The sequence below is a fragment of the Athene noctua genome, chromosome 1 (genome assembly GCF_965140245.1).
Source record: "Athene noctua chromosome 1, bAthNoc1.hap1.1, whole genome shotgun sequence".
NCBI lineage: Eukaryota > Metazoa > Chordata > Aves > Strigiformes > Strigidae > Athene > Athene noctua.
Window position 1 is genome coordinate 231,418,816 of NC_134037.1, and position 21,477 is coordinate 231,440,292.

The 21,477-nt window shown below is 35.1% G+C and overlaps 1 protein-coding gene across 1 annotated transcript in view; it reads right to left on the reverse strand.

Annotated features, from left to right (window-relative positions):
• Positions 1 to 21,477, reverse strand: part of VWA8 (von Willebrand factor A domain containing 8) — a 194,469-nt gene that overhangs the window by 128,587 nt on the left and 44,405 nt on the right. The window contains exons 9-14 of the mRNA XM_074912506.1: positions 20,706 to 20,810; positions 14,219 to 14,350; positions 12,741 to 12,875; positions 12,583 to 12,660; positions 6,158 to 6,318; positions 4,945 to 5,058 (exon numbers count right to left, since the gene is read on the reverse strand). Coding sequence (XP_074768607.1) covers positions 4,945 to 5,058; positions 6,158 to 6,318; positions 12,583 to 12,660; positions 12,741 to 12,875; positions 14,219 to 14,350; positions 20,706 to 20,810 — 725 coding nt within the window. The remainder of the gene's footprint in view (positions 1 to 4,944; positions 5,059 to 6,157; positions 6,319 to 12,582; positions 12,661 to 12,740; positions 12,876 to 14,218; positions 14,351 to 20,705; positions 20,811 to 21,477) is intronic.

Sequence of the window (21,477 nt, forward strand, 5' to 3'; positions counted from 1 at the left end):
TTGAATAAGGAATCAGCAGCTGTAACTTCCTTCTATGTAAAAGATCTTTAAGGACCATCTGTCACTTTCTCAAGGGCAACTTTTTTTTTCTTCTCCTCAAACAAAAATACTTAGTTTTCTCAAATGAGTGAATGTCATCTTACTGTGACTGTTTGCTAACTTACCTCCACAGCAAACTGGCACAAGAAAGAATAGAGGAAAATGTACACTGTGCCCTATGCTAGTTACCTTGTAGCTTAGAGGCTTTCAGCAGGCCAAGGAGTATTCCAAAATCTCACATGGGTAAATTTACTGCTTGCACTTGTCAGAGCTGACAGAGCTATTACACCCACCAGCCTGAAGCCTCTCTCAGAAAAATGCTAGTAGGCACAACAGATGTAGAAATGTAATGAAATAATAGTGAACATATAACTCAGTAACAATAATTACCATAATTTAAAATAAGAATATATTTTATTAACTCTTACAAAGATAAAACTTTTAAATGAAGTTGTCCAAAAGTATAATTTATGAATAATACTGCTCTAAACTGCAAAACTTGAAAACAATCTGAAAACCAAACAATAGTTTCCTCTTTGTCCAGCACTGCTAATATCTGCTAATCACTACCATGATTTAAGCACTTTCACATTCACTACTGTAATACTGTTTACACTCATATACAGAGGCATGTGATTTCTTTAGACCATACTGTAATCTCTGAAATACTATCCCTTTAATTAAAAAAAGAAAAACTCTTGATTTATCAGGTTGGAAATTATGTGATGGATTGTGCAGTGTTCTTCTTTCTATTCTATTACACATACTAGTATTATTACCCTTGAAGCACTAAAAATTAAAGGCACTAAAACTGTGAAAAAATATTCACATTTTTTTACTATCAAATATTTTCATATAAGAGCATGAAAGCTCAGTACAAAATGTGTCTTGCTTGTCTGAAGAAGGAATCCCCTAAAACTTCTCCACTAATACCTCAAGTTTTTCTCTTCATAGAAATGGGAAAAATCTTTGGGTGTGTCAAATCCTTTTACTAACACAGACTAAAAAAAATGTTTACAGAAGTTTTGGCTCATTGATTAGGAACAGTACTTCTTTTCTCTAAAACATATTTATATGGAAATTCTGTTTTAAAATTCCACTCACAAAGTACTGAGTTCAAGTAGTCTACTAAAAAGCATTATCAGTCGTTCTTTTCCATTATGAAATAAATATTTGTATTTATGTAACTTACAACAGCATCTGGCCACCACGATCATTAGTGAGTCTTGAATAAAGGGAACAGAGAGTAACTGAGTTATTTTGTATTTATGAATGATTAGAAGTAGCACAGAAGACAGAAACTGCCAACTATACTACAAATAGTCACTGCACTCAAGAACACTCATGCACAGCAAAGCTGACTGAGAGCAGGGGGTAGGGGAGAACTATATACTCCATATTCTCAGTTTCTCGGACATATGGCAGTAAGGGATCAGTCCTTTATCACAGCTGCCTTTCAGGTTCCATCTACTGCTTTTTCTGAAATCCTGAAGATGGCCTTGCCCTCTCCTAAACTAATGATTTTTTAATGAAGTTTTTGGCTTCTTTCTTTCAAATTCTAGTCCATCAGAAATACTGCTTTTTCTCTTGATCTTATATCTCCTCTGTTCATGACTATTTTCAGTTACTTCATTTAGGCCCTGCCTGACTGTTTAGACATTAAAAACTGTCATGCACTTCCACTGAATCACTGATGTGCCTCTCAGTATGTTTTTTCCTCCTTCTATGTTTCATGTAAGAACTACATTAGTACACGAGATCAGATAGATAATAAAAAGGTTAATAACAAAATAAAATGTTACTTTTGTAACTTAATATGTGTTCTATGTACCATATTGATTCCCAATATACAAAATGAAAGGGATTTCAGAAGAAAAAAAAAAGTCAGAATAATCTGATTCAAACAAAACTTGAAACCACTTTCCATAAGGAGCTCTCTTATTGAAAAATTAACAGTAGTGTTAATGTGTCACTCATCAAACATCCCAGATTCAGTCCCAGCAGAACTGGGAATGACAGCATATATTCTCCAAGCCTGGCAAAATGCAACTCTACCGAAATGACTTTAGTCAAATCCAGTAAATCAGTGTAAGTAAAGCTCTCTTTTCATCTTACTCTAACATCAGAAATAGAGCCAAGGACACTAGCCACAGCCATTGACACACAGCAAAAAGAGACAAGATTTCTCATTGATATGGATAGCATCTCCTAATTACAATTCAGAAAGTAAGAATTTGCCCAGTCAATCTGCTAATAAATCCAAGGTACAACATATTCTATATAAGATCTCCACAAGGCAGTATTTTGCAGGCAAATGAGGGATAGCTAGCACCATCATGTTTTCTTAGTCTGTGATTAAATCAGCTGTCAATACCCTAGTTATCATTTGATGAGAAAGTGTCTGTAGAGAAGGGCTAATTCTGCACAGCCATTCTGCAACACTGGAAGGTACTGAAGCTTGCAGTGACAGGTAACTGTTGTTGAAAAGGACAAGTAGCAGGAAGAAATGTAGTTCTGAAATCAAAGAGCTATTGACATTGCATCTTGGAGCCAGTCAAAGGTAGTGATGTTTTCAGAATATGTAAGGGACCAAAACCAGGATGAGGTCCTGAAACACATTCAGTTCCTCAAGGGCTGACAAGAACAGTGCCCTCTCTGCAGAGGAGTGGTTCACCAATGCCAAAGAAGCCCACAGCCAAAACCAAAGCAGAAGATACATGTCTGCATTACTATACCCTGACTTCTTTTCAATAAGTCAATACAGAAGAAAGATGAACAAGGGCCAGATTGAATGTTTCACCTAGGAGAAGGTGGGATTCTCAGCACAATGGATTTCAGCTAATTTGGTACCAAGAATTTTCATGTGTATCCAAGATGGTACTATACGATCACACTAGGCTTCCAGATGCAGGAATGCCTACACAGTGGGATTCTGTTTGTCTGTTTGTTAACATCAAGTACTAATTAGAAATGTATTCCTAAAACAACAGACACCCCTCATTTATGGATCAGAAGGTGAAAGCTCATTGTCAATCAACTCGCTAATCCAGGGCTTGGCAATTAACAACACACTATGTTGCAAAATATTAAGGTGGCCAGGTACATTGCAGTACATTGCAACCTGAAGGAAAGGGGGACAGTCTTCTGAGGAAAGTCAAAAAAACGCTTTTAGAGCCTCCAAAGTAGTCAATAGCAATGCACAGTTAGCACTGAACAGTGGAACCAAAAGGTTATTTGATGACCCTGAAGGGAAGGAAAGTGGGTACAGAGGTGGCACAGTAAGGAGATGGGTTTGCAGAATAGTCATTAAGGAAGACAGCTTGGACAGTTCTCATACAATAATGAAGGTTATAATGGAGTCCACTGACAAAACAGCCATCGTTAGAACAGGGAGACACAGGATCCAGATGTAAAGCTCTAATCTTGTGAGAAAGATTTGATTCAGGAAGAGGGGCAGTACTAAAGATGAATGTTTGATGAATTGTCTAGATTTTTGGAGTATATTGGCATGAACTAAAGGGTACCACACAGTAAGCAAAACAGCACAGTCACTGCCATTCTGCCTGACAGCACCTCTGAGCGGACCATGAACACAAAGCAGGGAGAAGACTCACAAAGACTAGATGTATTTTTAAGTACAAAGTCCAATGCAAAGTTGGGATACATCCAAGATAGCTCCTTGGAGCTTTTTTACGTCTCTTTTCAAAGTCTGGGTTTAAAAACCTGATAAACAGAGCACTTCCCTGATATATATTTCTACACTCAAATAAAACAAGTGCCCATCTAGCTGGGTGTATGGCCTCATCAGTGTGGATACAATTTGCAACAGTAGGCTTAGATTACACCATACCTACAAAAAAAGTCAAAATAAATGCTAGGGAGACTTAAAATTAAGTTTGTTTTGTTGCTGGCTTAAAAAAAAAAAACAACAAAAAAACACAACCCAAACCCCACAGTATTTTGGATCAAAAGGGAACCAGAAATATCAAAACAACCAGGCAGGAGAAGAACAGCTTTTCTAAAGGGTGGACTACGAAGGAGGTCAACAAAAAAAATTGTATTCAGCAAGACAATTGAGAGAAACGGCGTGGCACATCATGAATGCATCCCCACTATAACTGAAAAGACCTCTTCAAAACCTGGGTACATGCACACCCTGCAACGTAAATATGAGCACGGATATCTGATAAAACTTCACCTGTTTTTTCAGAGGTTAGAGCCATTTAATAATCACAGTGTGTTTAGCTCCTTATATATTACTGAATATTAGCTTTTATTTGTTTTGACGTACACTCAACAATATCCCTCCCATTAACTAAAATTGGTCAGCAGTGTTTGACTACAGAATAAGTATGGCCTCAGAGGACTAGAAAACTTTTCTATCCGTGGAATGTTTCTAGCAGACAAGTGGAAGTGAAGAAACAAAAAGAATAAGCATAATGGGTCCCAACCCATCCTTAGGATTTCCTGCCCCATATTAGTTGTAAATTAAATACCAGCTTTCTAGCTAATGAGGCAAAGGAAAGTAACAAGTTGTATTTAACTTCAGTTTAGCTTTATTTTCCAACACTCTTCATAAAATGTTCCAAAATTAAATATTATATACCTTTATATCTATGTTTTTATGAACTTAGAATGTCTTTTCAATTTCTTACTCATTCTGTTAAAGGATATTGAATGTTCTCCTTTTAGTTCAAGCACTCTAAACAGGATATAATTTTCTCATGCCACAAAAAGGAAAAAAGCTCATGAGGAAACTGATGTTTACGTTTCTCTTAGTGATTAGAAGGTATCAATTTAATAGGGAAGCATTTTGCATGATATTTTTGCAAAAAAAAAAATGAGATTAAGTTCTTTACAGGATGAAATGCTGTTTGCATTCTAGAGTCATAGCTGAAGCTTTACCTTTCCTGTAGCTTCTCATCAGAGATCTGTAATCCTTCTTTTAAGTTTTGGTATCTATCTTCCCTTAACAATCTGGTGCCATCATAGAGAGTCAGTTCTCTGTCATGTATTAGTCTGTTTGAAAACAAAGAAAAAGCTTTATTTAGCCTTTGCTTACTTTTAAAAATAATTATATCAACTAATGCTTTTCTTAAAAGCTACCTCAGTCAACATGGGTCATAGTAAAAAAAAAAGTTGTACCAATTTAAGATGCACCCAGGTGTGGAGGTAAAATAATGTGCATAAGTAGTTCCAGTGCATACTCAACGCACTGAAATGCACTGTAACGAAACAGCCATTTTGTTATATGCCTATCAAGTAACATACTTCTGGTTTGCTTCTTGAAACAATATATTTCAGTTGGCTTTAATGATTAACATATATATTGAACCAGTCTTTAATTTTTTTATGCTGAAGTTGATTAAATCTAACGCATGCACGCCGGAAGAAAAATCAGAAGGCAAAGCTAAAATGATTAAAAAGGGAAAAAAAGGCAAGCGTAATTCTCTCTTCTGCCCTTCTGCAGGCATATATATAATAAAATAAGGCACAGAATGTTTTTGCTACAACATGCTTTTAAAGCAGGTGATGTTCTTTTAAGATTGTAAAATTATGCAGGCACATGAAAAAGCAGAAAAATTTGACCTGACAGTACAGATTATTATTAACATAGTATTTGCTATTACTACTTCTGTTCTGCAAAGTTGAATTTACTTTTTATTGAATTATGAAATAATGTTTAGAAAGAGTTCTTTGCAATCAATATAAAGTATGATTTTACATAGAACTGTAATAATTGCGTTTTATTTAAAAGCAGAATGCATTCAAAGGATTTTAAACTTTTCCTGACATCTTCCATTTTCAAATCATTTCAAACTGATGTTTAGATTTCGTAAGTTTAGAGTACAGTCTAGCTCATTCTTTAATTCTGACTTAAATTCTGTATTTAAAAAGAGCTGGAATTTCCTTTAGTATTATAGACTTACAAAGAACATGGAAGAATTGCTTCTGCTTGTAAGTATGTAAAGACTTAAAAGTCAATGATCAGATTGATCTTTACAGTATTCTTGAAGTTATAAAGTGGTATTCACCAGAAGGAACTTAATTTCTCAGCATGCATGGGCTCAACAAACAGATCACGTGCACCCAACTTATCCACATTCACATCCTGTACCTTTGAAGTACAGCTAGAGTGCCAGGGTTAATTCGATGAATGCCATCAAGAATAACAAGCTTTCCTTCCAGGGCAGCAGTAACAAGTGGCGATGGTCTCCAAGCAGTGTCTCCATTAGGAAGAGTATACCTTTGCTGTAGCAAATCTCTAGCCGTCATATCCTGTAAGCATCAATTCATCAGAATTCATATGCTCTATTTTCTTTATCTACAAGTACATGCTTTCTCCTTAAAAAAACTGCATTCTGTTTTTCCTGAGAACATACCCAAAAAAGATTAGCAGGAAATCTTCAATTACTTTTCCAAAGAGTATTAGAAATATGCACTCAAATCTACACACACATTATGTTAAATAGTCTTTGGACGTTCTAGATTTGCCAATATCACCTCTTTGAAGCCAGAACAAAAGCTTTTTTTTCCCCCTTAAATGTAATTCAAGCATATGACAACTTGTACACAGTTTTGTGTACAGAAGGGGGCAGTAATTAAACCTGGAACAGAGTAATTTGTTTCATACAGAAGTCCCCTGAAAGAGCAAAGATTTCATCATTAGTCTTGAACACAAACCAGCATGACATTCCACCTCTCAGCAGTGCACATCGAAGAATAAAGGACAGAGTAAGAAAGAAGCCAGTAGCACACAAAATATCAAAAAAACATAACATATCACAAAATAATGCTTAAGGGAAAAATAAAAACCAAAGGCAAAATCTAGCATATCCTCCAGCACACATATTTTAGCTGTTCCATTTTATCAAGTAAGCACGAGAACAACAACGACATAATAGCCATTTTGTGACCTGAAAGATAATATTCCTTCCTCAGGCTGTGCTGTGAACAGAACTTAACCTAAAATCAGATGAGAAAAATATTTTCTATCATAGCTGTAGCTTTTGCATATGTCCTTTTCACAACTATAAACCCTTTGAACTTTAAAAAATAAAAATAGAACACATTACGTCATATGCCCTGAATCATTTCCTCTTTCTACATTTCCTTAAAAGCCTTAAAATAACAGGACAAAGTGTGGTTCCTTCAGTGCTTCCACATTTGTATAATTTAAAGTCCCACACTGAAATCCACAAAACCAGACCATATTTTTATTGTTGTATTTCTGTTTTTTTTTTTTTTTTTACTGCTGTATTTGCTCTTTTTTATTAATGAATTAGACTAATGCTAGAATGTGAAACGTTTTTATCAAAGCCAGACAAAAATGTGTTTTTAGGACTTGAATCAGAAGTGTGCATTCAGTAGCTAGAAAATGCTGTATAACTGAAGTTTAACTAACACACCTGCTGATAATTCACCTCTAGAGGAATGAAAGAACATACAGTATGAATTGACTGGGAGCCTAGTATGCTATATAGAATGTCCATTTGTAATGCTAACAACCACTTGAGAACCATGCCTTAATTTTCTGGAGATAAACTCAGAAGTGTATTTTGCTGCAAAATATTTTCTGAAATATAAAATGAATGTTTATATTGTGATTTTAATGGCTGAATGAGATTCAATTTAGTGAAGCATTAAAAAGAAGTATCATTTGCTAACACCTGAGCAGTTACTGTAAGGGATTTGTTTTATGGCTAAAACATATGGTATATGTACCTGTGCAGTGATTTATTGTTTCTATTTACTTACTTGAAACCAATTTTTAATATATGATATTAAAAATATAACAGTATGAGATACAGTGTTATAATACTCTAACACTAAAAATCCTCCCTTTGGAGAGGAGGTAATAGGAGTATATGAATTAATTTTTTTCTCCTTATTTTGGGCAAAGGAATGGCAACATTATATTGCCTTGTGAAACAAAATGCTTATTTTAATTTGTAACAGTCATTGTAACTTATATGTTTTACAGTGCATTGTTTATTTTCTAAAATATCTTGTATACAGGAAAAAAAAAAAAAAGTTTAGGAGAGAAAACAAGTAGGATAACTTCTGTTCCACTCCCTTTAACAGCTATAGCAATATAAGACTCCAACCTAGTCATTTTTCATGGCTCGCAGTGCTAATCATGTTCTTGGCAATTATAAGGTGAAAAATCTATGTTTCCTGCTTTTCATGCCAATTTGGACTCATATTTTGTTAGTATTTCTCAAATAAAAAATTGGAAGGAATTTGTAAAGAAAAATTATGAGGTCATGCAAAAAAAAAGAAAAAAAATCCTAGAAACAAAAACATCACAATACACAAACACTAGTGATGTGCTTAAAATGCTACTTTTGCTGGGGAAGAGAAGGAGCAAGTCATGAGAAAACTCTTCTAACATCACTTTGAATACTGCCCTTTTTTTTCTCCCCTGAAACTCTTTGGGGGAGAAAATGTTTTACTTTAAACAATTTAAACCAAAAGTTCCCTAACTACAGTCCACAAAGACCTCTCTGGCTGCTGCTTCTCATTTGCTGTTGCTTAACTGCGGTAAGAGACACCTTAAACCCAAACCTTTCCTAATCAGGATGAGTTTCCTTTGTCAACAATTTGCCTACATGAAATTGCATATCACAAGAAATCCGTATAATGATATCAGATATCACAAATGAGACAGGAATTGTTCTCTGAACCAACTGTTTGTATAAGAGATGATCTATGTGTTCAGAAGGTTTGAAAACCCTTGGTTTAGGTAAATTTGTTTCTTATCTCACAACATAAAAGCTTTTAGAGGCTTTTTTCTGTGAAGTGAATATAAAAAGAGCCATGCCTTTTCACACTATTCAAGCCTTTAAATCAACTTCAGATGGAAAGAATGATGAAGCAAATATTAAAACTAAAAGTAAACATTATATATATTAAAAAAATCTAAGAATTAATTTTGTCACAAAGCCTGAAGAGAAACAGTGCTATTGTTTCAGACCAAGAATAAGTGCCCCACTACTTATTTTTGTGCCTTCAGAAATTATTGGAAAACAAAAATGAACCACAGGACAAATAAAAGCCTCCTTAATTTTAGAAATGGATTTAGGACAATATGGTGTCTCAAAAAAATCAAAAAAACACTTTTTTGAACCAAAGTAGAAAAATCTGATAAACTTATAGCATTATCAAACTTCTCACAGCCTTCATTGCTGAATTATTGTATGAATGAATACATTTAACATTTATTCTGTCATTAAATTCTCCTATTACCTTGCCAGGCAAAGCCCCTTATATGTTATTAGATATTTTAAGAGAAGCAAATAAATTCTTAAAATTTATCAGAAGATTTATAACTCAGCTACATTTCATCATTTTTTTATACACTGGTTCATGTAAAAACTGGTCATTTTTTTATACACTGGTTCATGTAAAAACTTTTGAGATTATGTATGACATTGTACATAGGAAACATCTATACATATAGAAACGTGGATCTTAGGTAGACTTGTCTACACAGGAATTTATAGGGAACAATGAGCTCACAGTCATCTATTTGCCTTAGTGATACTGTTTGACATCACCAAAAAACCTCTCTATAAAAACCCTCTGCCCTTTGAACTTGATCAAAACCTGGTGAAACCAAACAAAAGGTTCACTTCAATGGGAAATACTTCAAATCATTGGCCTAGATTTTATTTCTGTAGGAATTACAAATCCCTCTGAAAGGAAGATGTTTACTGAATAACTAATACCAGCTCTTCTCATGTGTCTCCAAAAAGGAAGTCTTCTGCTCCTATTCAGAGAAACCATATTAATTAAAGGTAGGATGTTGAAAAACAACAGTTATGTTTTTAAACAAATAATGTAATTTTGCTGGTGAATACCCAATATTGTATCATGTACAGCAAAACAAGGATTAGGGTCTGCCTCTCCTTAGGCAGGTTTGTCAAGTTGCAGAAGTTGTTTTCCTGGGATGATTTAAAAATAAGTTAAAACTGAGAAGTGCAGAGAGAAGTATGCAGGCTAGGTGGACACACTCAGTTCTGGCTCAGAAACTATGCACCTCTCTTATTATACCACTGGACAGAAAGTAATAGGCGCTGCTGGGAATATGACTATATTACTACGAATATAATACTGCATTGATGAGGCTATGTAGCATTGGAATCAACATCTGCTTGCACCTGGCCATGTCAAAGCGTAAGAAAAGAGCACAAATCATCTGTCTGACACAGTTTCAGAGTCTGCACCTTTATCAGCTGAAGCCACATAGGGGAAAGGAAGAGCAGTGGGATCCTGTCTGGGGACGTTCTCAATAGTGCAGGAAAACATAAAATGGCCTCTCTTTCTTTTTTTTCATCATCAGTAATATTTCTGATTCCTATCTTCTCTCAGTTTTTGTCTGTTTTAACCCTTCAACCTCACCACCAATTTCTTTCAGTGTATTTGTCTCCCCCCATGCCACTGCACTTCCAAATCAGCTGCCACTGCCACTTCTTCCTTTGGAGGTCTCCATGTTGCCTGACAAAAATTTAAAGCAAAGGGATGGAAGAAAGAGATCAATATGTTGCATTAAATCTGATGCTAATGTTCTCCTGCAGCATTGCCAATTATCACTTACATCTGTAAATCCTGTGATATTTGGTATATTTTGACTCACAAGGTCAAGGACTTCATATTTTATTTGACAGTGTTTTCATTCCTCAAGGTTATGGAGAAAATCTGTGATCTCCACTGTGAAAAGCTAGCAAATTAATTAATTCTACTTTTTAATCTTCTAATTTTTCACTTTATGTCATGAAGTTACAGTGTATCAAGATCTAAGACTGACAATTCTTTCCAGACATGTAGTGAGTGACCACTGGCTGTAGGAGATCACTGTTAAGCATTACAGAGCTTGGGGTTTACAAAAAAATTCCAGTGCCATGAGAAAGCCTGAAGAACTATCCAGATGAAATCAAAGGGAAAAGCCCTAAATGCACAGCAGCCCCACTGTGACACACTTACCATAGTCCAAGACAATTGACAGCTCCAAAACCTTCACTCCCTTATTATTCTGCATGCATGTCCAGTCTTTCTGGAACCAAGTACTGCTACTTCTTTGTTAGTATTTTTAAATACAAAATTACATTTTACTCAGTAAAAACATCCACTCTGCCCTTACTTTTTCAATAACCATAAATTGCTTCTTCCAACTCATGAAAAATGCAGCTACAACAAACTCCTTGTCACCACCTTCAAAGCCCATGGAAATGCTTACCACTTCTCCACTTCTTCCTTCCGGTCATTTTACCCCATGGCTGCCATTTTAAGGCAACTGTGTCAACTGTCTATGTGTGTCTCACACAGTGTTAATGCATGCTTCTCCCCAGATTTATCTTTAAAACCACATCTGTGCTAAGACACAACGTAAATAAATTAGCAACAATTAGGCTAAGAGTGGAAGGTTACTGTCTGTTTGTTCTAGCACCTATGAATAATGAAGTTTATTCATTGAATGTCATATGTATATAAAACAGTAGCCCTCATATTTCTAGGATGCAACATTTTTCAACATGGAACCTTATCTTCTAATCTCTGCTGCAACACAGTCCCACCACAGCTGGTAATCATCAGACTAAAGAGAAATGTAAAAAAGAAAAGTCACAGAATTTATAATATTGATTTATAAAATTCTGCGTTAGACATCAGAAAAAATAAACATGCAAGAGGATATTAGGTGATCTTGACAGAAGAAACACATCAAAAAACCAGAAGAAAGATTAAGCCTATGGAATATGAGCAGTAACTAAAAAAATTCTCCAGAAACATAAAACCCATTATGTATTCTCAATACAATAAAGAAACTGTCTTCCATAACAATAAAAAAATAGTGTTGATAATGAAGAATTTCATTATAATATTAAATAGCATATGGCAAAAAAAAAAAAAGGGGGGAACAATAAAGATCTTCCAGAGGCATTCAACATGCATGAATTACAAGTGGTCACCACTCTGAGCCAAAGGCAGGAAACATACTTCAAAAAAGAAATCCAAAAAGGAGAAGACACAAAAGACAAAGTTTTCTCTATGACATTCAGTAACGCCAAATCACAGAATGAGTTGTCAGTTCTCTGTGGCTAGAAGAAAGACCACTGTGTTGAAAGATCCTACTCACATTTTATGTAGATTACCTCTCTTTCACATTTACAATGAAGTCAATAAAATCAAAGGAAAACAGTATCAGGGCTAGTTTATATGCAATAACATTGTACTATCTATATTGCTGCACAGTACCCTCTCTGTTTAGACCTGCAACAAGAAGAGATTTTAGATAAGCATTCTAACAGAATAAAAAATGCTCTACAATGATCAGAAAACTTTGCTATATTTGAAAACTTCGCTATCTTTTATTTTTAAACTTATATTGGAGATTATCAGTGATTTTAAAAGCTACAGCTACATTGATACTCAGCTGCAGCTTTTAAAATAACTGAGACAGAGAATATACACAAAGAATCGATGTCTGTGCATTATATTTTAGATCATATTTAAAGCACAACCATCAGCAGATAGTTTACTTACCTGGTACAGCATGATAGGTTCTATGCTGTATCCTAGTGTATCAGCAAACTCCTTAGCAATAACTGTTTTGCCACAGCCCTAAAAAGTTAAAAAATAAGAACTAGATTATGTTCTAAGAAACATGGGGAAGGAGGGAGAAAAGAAATTTCAATTCTTACTTTTCCTCCAATTAAACACATATCTTTAACCATATGGGATTGCATCATTTCTGCCAACAGCTGATTATGGCTGGAAGTCTTTATGAAAGTATCTGATTGACGATGCTTTTTTAACAGCCCAGTCCCAGCTGGAACCTGTAAGGGAAAAAAAAAAAAAAATCAAAATGCCAAATAAGCTATACTGTGATAACTCTAGGCTTTGTGTGGACTGGGTTACGTTTCTCCAAAACTATTCTAATATTTTGCTGATGATTGTCATCCATCAAACTTAAATATTTCTGAACTTAAATCTTTTTAAAAAACATTCAGTCATATAACTTCTAATAGACAACCTCCTTCACACCTCCTTTGCTCACTCTTTGTGAAAAAGAAATTAACAAAATGTCAACCAATTCAGTTACAGCATTGGGCTACGCAAAGAACTTGAGGCTGTTCGTGCTAAAGACAAAAATATAAAGATCACCAATATTTATTGCTCATCAGAGAAACACGGAAGAGCTATTTGTATTGTGAAAATATGAAGGAGCTACTTTAACCAGAACTTTGGAAAGTTTCAATCATTCCCCACGTTAAAGCACTTCCTCTTCTAGTCTGGGAGTCTTTGCAGTTTCATCTGCAAACTCATTATGCCCTCCTGTTCTCGCAGAGACATTCTTCAGACCTGTTTTCAGAAGGTATCACCTTCAGGTCAAACAAAAGCAAAAATCTTCACCTCAAAGAAGAGTTGAATTAGGTTCCTATAGACTCAGCTTTTTCTGACAGATTCCCATTTGTCATTGTTCCCCTTTTCACTTTGTCATGGTACAAACTCTATGAGGATATTCCTCACCAATGTTAATATGAACTCTCTTTGACTCCCACTAATTCACCTTCTTTACAGACTCTCCAAATTCAGCATTAACTTCAAATTCTCAAATCAGCATCTGTTTCCTGAATAAGACCTTATTTCACCACCTAGCAGGTCATAAACTTCACTGGAAGAAACTCAAACTAATAATATTTGATGTGATTACTTTTGTTCCATTTTCCCAACATCCTGTGTCGGAACATTACCAAGCACTCATTAGATTTTATTTGAAGTGTAGACAAAGACAGACTATTGTTTTTATTAAAAGAAAAAGGGAAAGCAGCACCAAGAGCATCCTAAGTACTCTCTGTTATTCTAATCCAATAAAAAAATATGAAATTTAGAGGCTTTTCTTTCATCCATTCTTTAGCATTTCTTTTAACACAAGAAACTTAAATGAATCATATGTAGGAAAGTATGAGTTTATGAAGAAAGAAAATCTTGTGTATCCATAATCTAATATTCTGGTATCTAAATGCTTTTCTAATAAATATCATGTGATACTCTACCAAAAAATATTGAGTGCAAATGTGTTTTAGTATCAAGTGTAAATGTCAAATTCTTGATGAGATGAAAACAAGTTAATGATATCTAAAAACATATATAATTTGATGAATATATAAATTCATACCTGGAATGTTACTTCTTTTTCACCAATCTGGACAGTTACATCAGCCTTGAACAGTTTGTTTCCATGTACACTTTCTACTTTTGTAATCCTTCTAGGAAGCAAGTGGCTTTCTGAATCTCGAAGCTCAAAACGCTGTAGAATTAGGGGGTGGGGGAAATTAATTATTCAATACAGATTTCTGTTTTTTAAAAATGTTTCTTCTGAAAACAAGGCCAGAAGTATATTCAAGATTAATTGCTTGTGAAGTCCTAAGTCCTTTTACTTTACTTCAACTTCAACTCTGTCCACATTCTGGATGGCCTATAAATTTTACATTTAAAACCAAAGCAAAAAGATTGTATGCTATGTACTTATTCTGATTGTAGTAGAAGATGTAAGTGAAAATGTCATTTGGTGACTTTGCCAAGTCTTAGCCTGACAGACCAAACTAATAAGAGAAACAGATGATAGCCTTTAGCATGTGTAATAATAGAGCACCTATCTCTGCAGGTCATTATAACCAATTGCAGATTTCAACATCTGGCTACCAATAAAAACAACCATCAAACATTATGTTTACTTAGCTCCACAGCCTTATCATACAATGAAAATTGAGGACAACCTGTACAAATTAAGCCTTCAGCGTGTTCTGGGTACATCAAAGACAAAAACCAGGACATTTGTCTTCCCAATCCTCTTTTGAGCATTATATTCTCTATTTTATGCTGTATATAGAAAGTATGAAAACCATTTTAAAAAATCCTGTAAAAAGTCTATTTTGCTGGGGAAGGGAAAGTCGTATCAGGGGGGGTTTATGCACAAAAAAGCCACTAATTGAAATTAATGAAGTCACAGAGCTATTTTATTCAACAGTGGGAAAGCTGAGTAAACAAGAGAAAAAGGCGTATTATCCAACTCCTTAGATTTTTTAGAAAAAAAGATTTTTTTCAAACAGAAGTGACTAATGTAAAATAATTCTTAAAAGGCCTGCAGTTTTATTACTACCAGGATTCACAGCACCACCTACTAAAGTTTAGAAAGAAAACTCAGATGGATTCATACAAATGCTTTGGCTCATCATCTCTTTGTAAATTCCCATTCTGGAACAAGAGCCTACAAAAATTTCATGTTTAAACATGAATTTAAGACAAATGTGCTTTAGTAAAGGGCTGCACCAAATTACATTATTGTAACAGCTGAGCCCACTTCAGATACCATTAGACGTTCAAAGAACAAGAGAGGACAGGAATGCCTACTGAGTAGTATCTCAGACGATGATTCTGAGAAAAGCTCCAACTATGATTCTGTGAAATTAGCTACAGATGTTCTCACTCTTATGTTCATTAATAAATTGTAATGTTCTTACTAAGTTAATTGCATTTTGGATAGGGCCAAAGCTGCTCATACACAGAATTGCAAACCTGCTTATACACTAAAATCCGTTAATCAGATACCAACAAAGAAAGTAACTGTGAGCAAGCAACAAGATTATCTGCACCAGCAGCCTCTGTATCAAACAAGGAAGATTTGGAGATAGCAGCAGCAGACCTCGTACACAAAGGTCTTGGGAGTCTAAAACTTTTAAGGTATTTTTTGGTTTGGGTTTTTTGTGGGTTTGGTTTTTTTTTTCCTGAGATGTTGTTGAGAGTTCTGCTGCTAGCCTTTTAGACCCAAAATTAGGACAGTGAAAGAGGACTATCTACCTCTTTGCAGATTGTTACTGAATTTATGTAACCTGAATTCATCTAACTGAATTTGTACAATTTTAATTCATCACATATAATCATGGAGATGCTGCTGAACTGTAGTAATTAAACAATATGTAATGCAGTAATTAAACAAGTTGCCACACTTATACCTGAACAGAAGCAACAAACAAAACTGTGGCTTTCAGAGTAAACAGATCTCTCTGACACAGTTCTTCATTTAGAGTTATGATCGCTAGATATGTAATCAGAGAGTGGCATGAAATGAAAGCGCAACACATTCAGCATGCTTCTGCCTGAGCCAGAAGTTGATAGCTACAAAGGAAAAATATTTGTGGCTTGGGAAGGACAACTATTGAGCACATTCAGTATCAGAAAATTTGGGACATACTTAGTGAGCCAGAAGTGGGCAGCATCATTGCCTCAGACATAAGAGAAAAAAGAAAAGACTAGCCACCAAAAACAAGGGAAGTGGTTTGGCAGTCCGTAATCATCAGGCCATATTCTGCATGCCTAGAAGCATGTGAGAAAAGGCAAACTGTAAAAATCAGAAAAAAGGAAGAAGAGGAATTCTGACCACTTCAAAGTATCTAATAATCAGTAATGTCTCAGCATATAAACTGCAAAGAATACACTGGTGACCCAGCTGGTCAAAGGAACAGAGAGCTTAAATGAGGCGTATTTGCAGATAACCCCTATGCTGAACCCGCAAGACAGCTAAGCTATCCAGAAGAGGCTTGCAAAGACAACTGATTTTTCTTGAAGATTCTCTGCATGGGAAGGAAAGAGAATCTTCAAGGAACAAGAGGGCTGAACTGTTTTCACAAGAAGCAAAATACGAACTGCAAGTGCAAGACAGGATAGATAGATAGATAGATAGATAGATAGATAGATAGATAGATAGACAGATAGATAAATAGACAGAGGAAGTCTGAAGGACAAATTCCAGTACAATGTATGCATTGGCACTAAGAGCATTCATTAATGCAAACCCCCAAAGATTATAGATTACTCTGGGGGGAATAAAAGAGAAACAAATTTTTTCTTAGACCAAAATTTGCAACAGAAATATCTTAGAAGTGAAGAGAGTTGTCTAGACAAGACAGAAGATTTCAGTTTTCTGAACTACTAGCCCGCTCTCTATGAGAGAGTGCCTATGTAGCCTGAAGATTCCCTACTGTGAGGCAGGGAAACAGTTTTCAAGGGGAGATTTAAATTATGCAAAAATAAGTCAAAGGGAACAAACAAGCTTTTATTTGATATAAGATCAAGACACTAAACACATAATTAATCAAGGCATGAAAAGAATGAAAAAAATTCTATTAGAAGGGTCTTAGAGCAAAGTTAAACACTTGGATAGTAGGCTGAAAGGGACTTGCTCATTTATTAAGACAAATCTGACCTATATGTTGTTTCTAAAATCTGATGGGGAGATTCTCTTGATTAGAAGATTAAAAAAATGCATGTTTCCAACACTAAGAAAAAAAACAGCACACAAAAATCACGTGAGAATTAAGAATCTGAAATAAAATCCTAAAAGCTTATGGAACAATTAATAAGTATAGAACAGTTGAAGTCTCTTATGAGACACCAAACTCATCCTAAATGAAGATGGCCAGTTTTATAAATGCCTATTGATAGGATACAGGAAAGAAAACTTCAGTGTGGTGGGAGATATCGTATGTGCTTAAGCTTATTGTTTGGGAATGTTAAACTGGAAGCTGTTTTTCTGGAAAGCAGTCATTTCTCTGTATCTAAATCTTCAAGAGAAAAAGCCTAAATAAATTTTTACTTAATTTTTGCAATCATATTTCAAATGTTCATTTGTCAGTCAAAAAATTTGTCATGACAGTATTTCACATAGGTACAGAATAATTTTAAAGGCCAGAATTCAAACTAACTCATATTTTCCTTTTCAAGATATTCTAAATTTAGGATCTTCTTTAAGAATCAGAACAGAAATTGATAGTTACCAAAGTGCAGAAACCTCAAATAATGGTACATAAAGGCACATCATTCTCAAGTTTATTTTGTTACTTATGTACTGTCTGTTGCAAGCTGATGAACTAGTGAGTACTGCAAACTGTAGCCCTTGTACAAATGTTCTGTATGATAAACAGCTCACCAGATCACTGCTGACGCCAGATTAATGTGCAATCCATATGTATTTTTATCGATGCTAACTAGTTTGACGCAAGGAATCCCATTTGTATCAAATGAAAAAGTTGGTTGATAGAAAGAGTTAAGCCTAAGAGGCTTTAACTCTATCTAGATCTGCTCAACAAGATATTTGCAGTTCAAAGCATCTACACATCCAAGAGTAACACCATAACAAACTACTTTCATTCCCAGAGAGGGTGTAAGTCAGTATTTCATATGGAGAATAAGGATTATAATAATACCTAGGTCTTGGTGGAGTCTCAGTGAGGAAGGAGGCACATAAGGAAAAGATTTACCCAAGTTGAACATGTTTGGGAAGACAGTGCCTGAAGAATATGATCTCAAAGAGAATATGCACAGGGTCTAAACAGCTGCCAAAACTAGCTGTTTAGCCTAACTGCTGGCTACCTCACTTCTCAGCTCTGACAGCTGACTGGAAGGGAAGACATCCTGAAATTAAGAAATGTTATCAACTAGATTTACTACTTCCCCGTATCTGTCTCCAAGTCTGATGCCTAAACTCTAGTTTTTATTATATGGACTTTGTTTTCATTTTCTTTAAATGTTAGCTGATGTTAAGAAGTGATCCAATTCCCACAAACTAACCCATCAACTGCAAATAAACTTCAAGTATTTATTTTTTCAACTCTCAATACCTCCCAGTTAAGATTAGTATTTCCTAACTGTATTCTGTTACACTGACAGAAGTATTCAGTGGCAAATATTAGCTGGAAACTCTTTGGAAACCGGCAGGAAGGCAGAGTAAGAATCACCTTGCTTCTGCTAGACTCCTCTCTCTCACATTTCTTACGGAATCTGAAAAAAATAATTTCTTATCCATATTTAATACAGTTCTGGCACTGCTATTACTATAATGTCATTATAAACAGAAGTTTTTCAGTACAAACAAGTTATTTTCTGTATTTCTCAAGGTTTATTGCTTAAAAAGATTTGTTGTGTGCAAACAGAATACAATTCCAAAGATTATATGTACTTCTTGACATAATGAGACAAGTTCATATAAGTAGTGATGAGGAAGAGTATCAAAAAAAAAAAAAGAAAATTAACACAGAAAAATATAAATGAAAAGGAGGTATTTAAAAACAGATGATCATTGAGAAAGAAGATTTTACCAGTCAAATCAACCTGTCTTACAGAGGAAGCAAAAGCATGCACAAGACATAAAATTAAATAAAAGAAGTGCAAAACAGAGGAAACTAAATGTAAAGACATTTACCATCCATAACCAATAGCAGAAACAAAATGACACGAAGGATTTAAAATAAAGGCATATTAACAACAGAAGTGGCTGTTACTGCTCTGTTAACAGATACGAGTCTGTATTTCCACCCAGACAATGGTTTTATGGACAACTTCAATCACCCACACGTGTGGTGGAAGGGCAACACAGTGTGACACAATCAATCTAGATTTCTGACGCTGCCCGGAATAACATCCCAACACAGGCACTACACTGGCTAGGCAGGGGTGATGCACAGACAGCTCCTGCTACTCACAAACAAGGAGCAAGTGGTTGTAGATGTGGCAATCAGTGTCAGCATTGGCTGTAGCAACCATGAAATAACGGAGTTCAAAATCCTGAGGGGGAGCGATGAAGGCAAGTAACATCAACTACAGATTCTAGATTCCAGGCCAGACTGGCTTATTCAGAGAAGTGGTAGGTAGGACCCCACAGGAGGTAGCTTTGAAGGTTCATGAAAGCTAGCAGGTTATTCAGGACAACTTCCTTCAAATGGAAGGACTATCCAACACAATACACAGGAAGACAACCAGCCCAGTTGAACAGGGAATACAGGACTGAGCTCCAATGCAAAAAGGCCATGAATGGGAAATGTCTGCAGCAACGGGCTACAAACATTTCCCTGACATGTAGGCTTGGTTTTAAGAAAAACAAAAATTCACTAGCTACAAAGTTGTTTTTTTATAAATATGCACGTACAAATAACTTCTAATTTTCAGGACTGAAAGATTTGTTTAAGATGCCCTAGGTTGCAAACACTAATCTTCAACAACATATGTAACTCCTACAACATATTCAAAGATGAAAGAAAGCTGGCACCGTGATGAAGTTTTAAAAGGATAAATGTAATAACCAAGCATAATTATAGGCTTTATAAATTATTATTAAGCATAGACAAAACAACAAAACAGATCAACAACAAGCAACAAAAGGCTAACACAAACCAAAACCAGAGACTAATAACCTATAATCATACTATACTGAGTGTATTTTGTGCATGTGGTCTCTATTGTCATTTTAGTATCTCCTCTAAAAAGTCAAGTGCCAGAGGTATTTTTAAAGCATTTGACCACCTAAACCATAGAGGTAGCTACTTTCAAGTTAATGAACCACTTATATAAGAAAAGTTTTTCTGTAGTCTTGAATGGAGCTCGAAACAATCTACAGACCATAGCGGTTTCACCTTTTACTATAATGAATTCTACTACCTTATGAAGTTTGGGGTTTTTAAAATACTGCTTTAGCATCAGCAATAATGTAGCTGGTTAGTTTACTTAAGATTTCTTTTTTTTTACAGAAGTAGCAAAGTAACATTAGTCAGGGGAACTACTGTCATAACCCATAGCTCCCTGGTTTTACAATATATATGTGCAGTACTTACTTTTAACACACCTTCGACTGCAGTCCTGCCTTCCTTTCCAAGGAAAACATTGTAGGGGTAAAGCCGATCAATAACATGCTGGACTGACATCATAGGAAAGGAATCCTAATTCAAATTAAAAAATATGCATTAAAAAGCTTATTTGCTCATTCTAGCATCATCTATTAACCTGAAAATCCTATATAGCGCTGAACTTCAAACTATAAGGGCAATATACAAATGCAGTATTTAATTAGATGTTAAAACAGGCATTTCTCAGGTGCAATTCATTATAACATAAATGTCTAAAATAGATTAGAAGAACTATGTCCTAAAAATTACTTTCTTTCCTGTGCATAAATGGAAACTAGTGACTGGCTCAGATGCCTAAAGACATCTAAGGTTAGGAGAGACAAATCCCACCACAGGAATTCATACAGTTTCATAGTACTACTAGAAAAGAATCAATATGACGGGAAATCTACATTAAAAACATGATCATTCACACCAATTACTAGTATTTAATTTTTATTCTATTACACTGTACAGATTCTACTTAACAAATCAATTCCTAGAAATTTCTGAACAGTTTGATCAAGGCTGTTTTGTTCTGAAATTAGTTACTAAGTATGCTTGCACTTTCTACACAAAGTCGAAAACAACTTTTTTTTTTTAATTATCTCCTTGTTAGTTTTAAGTACTCTTTCGTCAGTTGCTGCCTGAACTAGACAGAGTCAATTCTATTGCTGGTGTAATAGAGAAAGAAATGGAAGTGCCTTTATGAATACTGAAG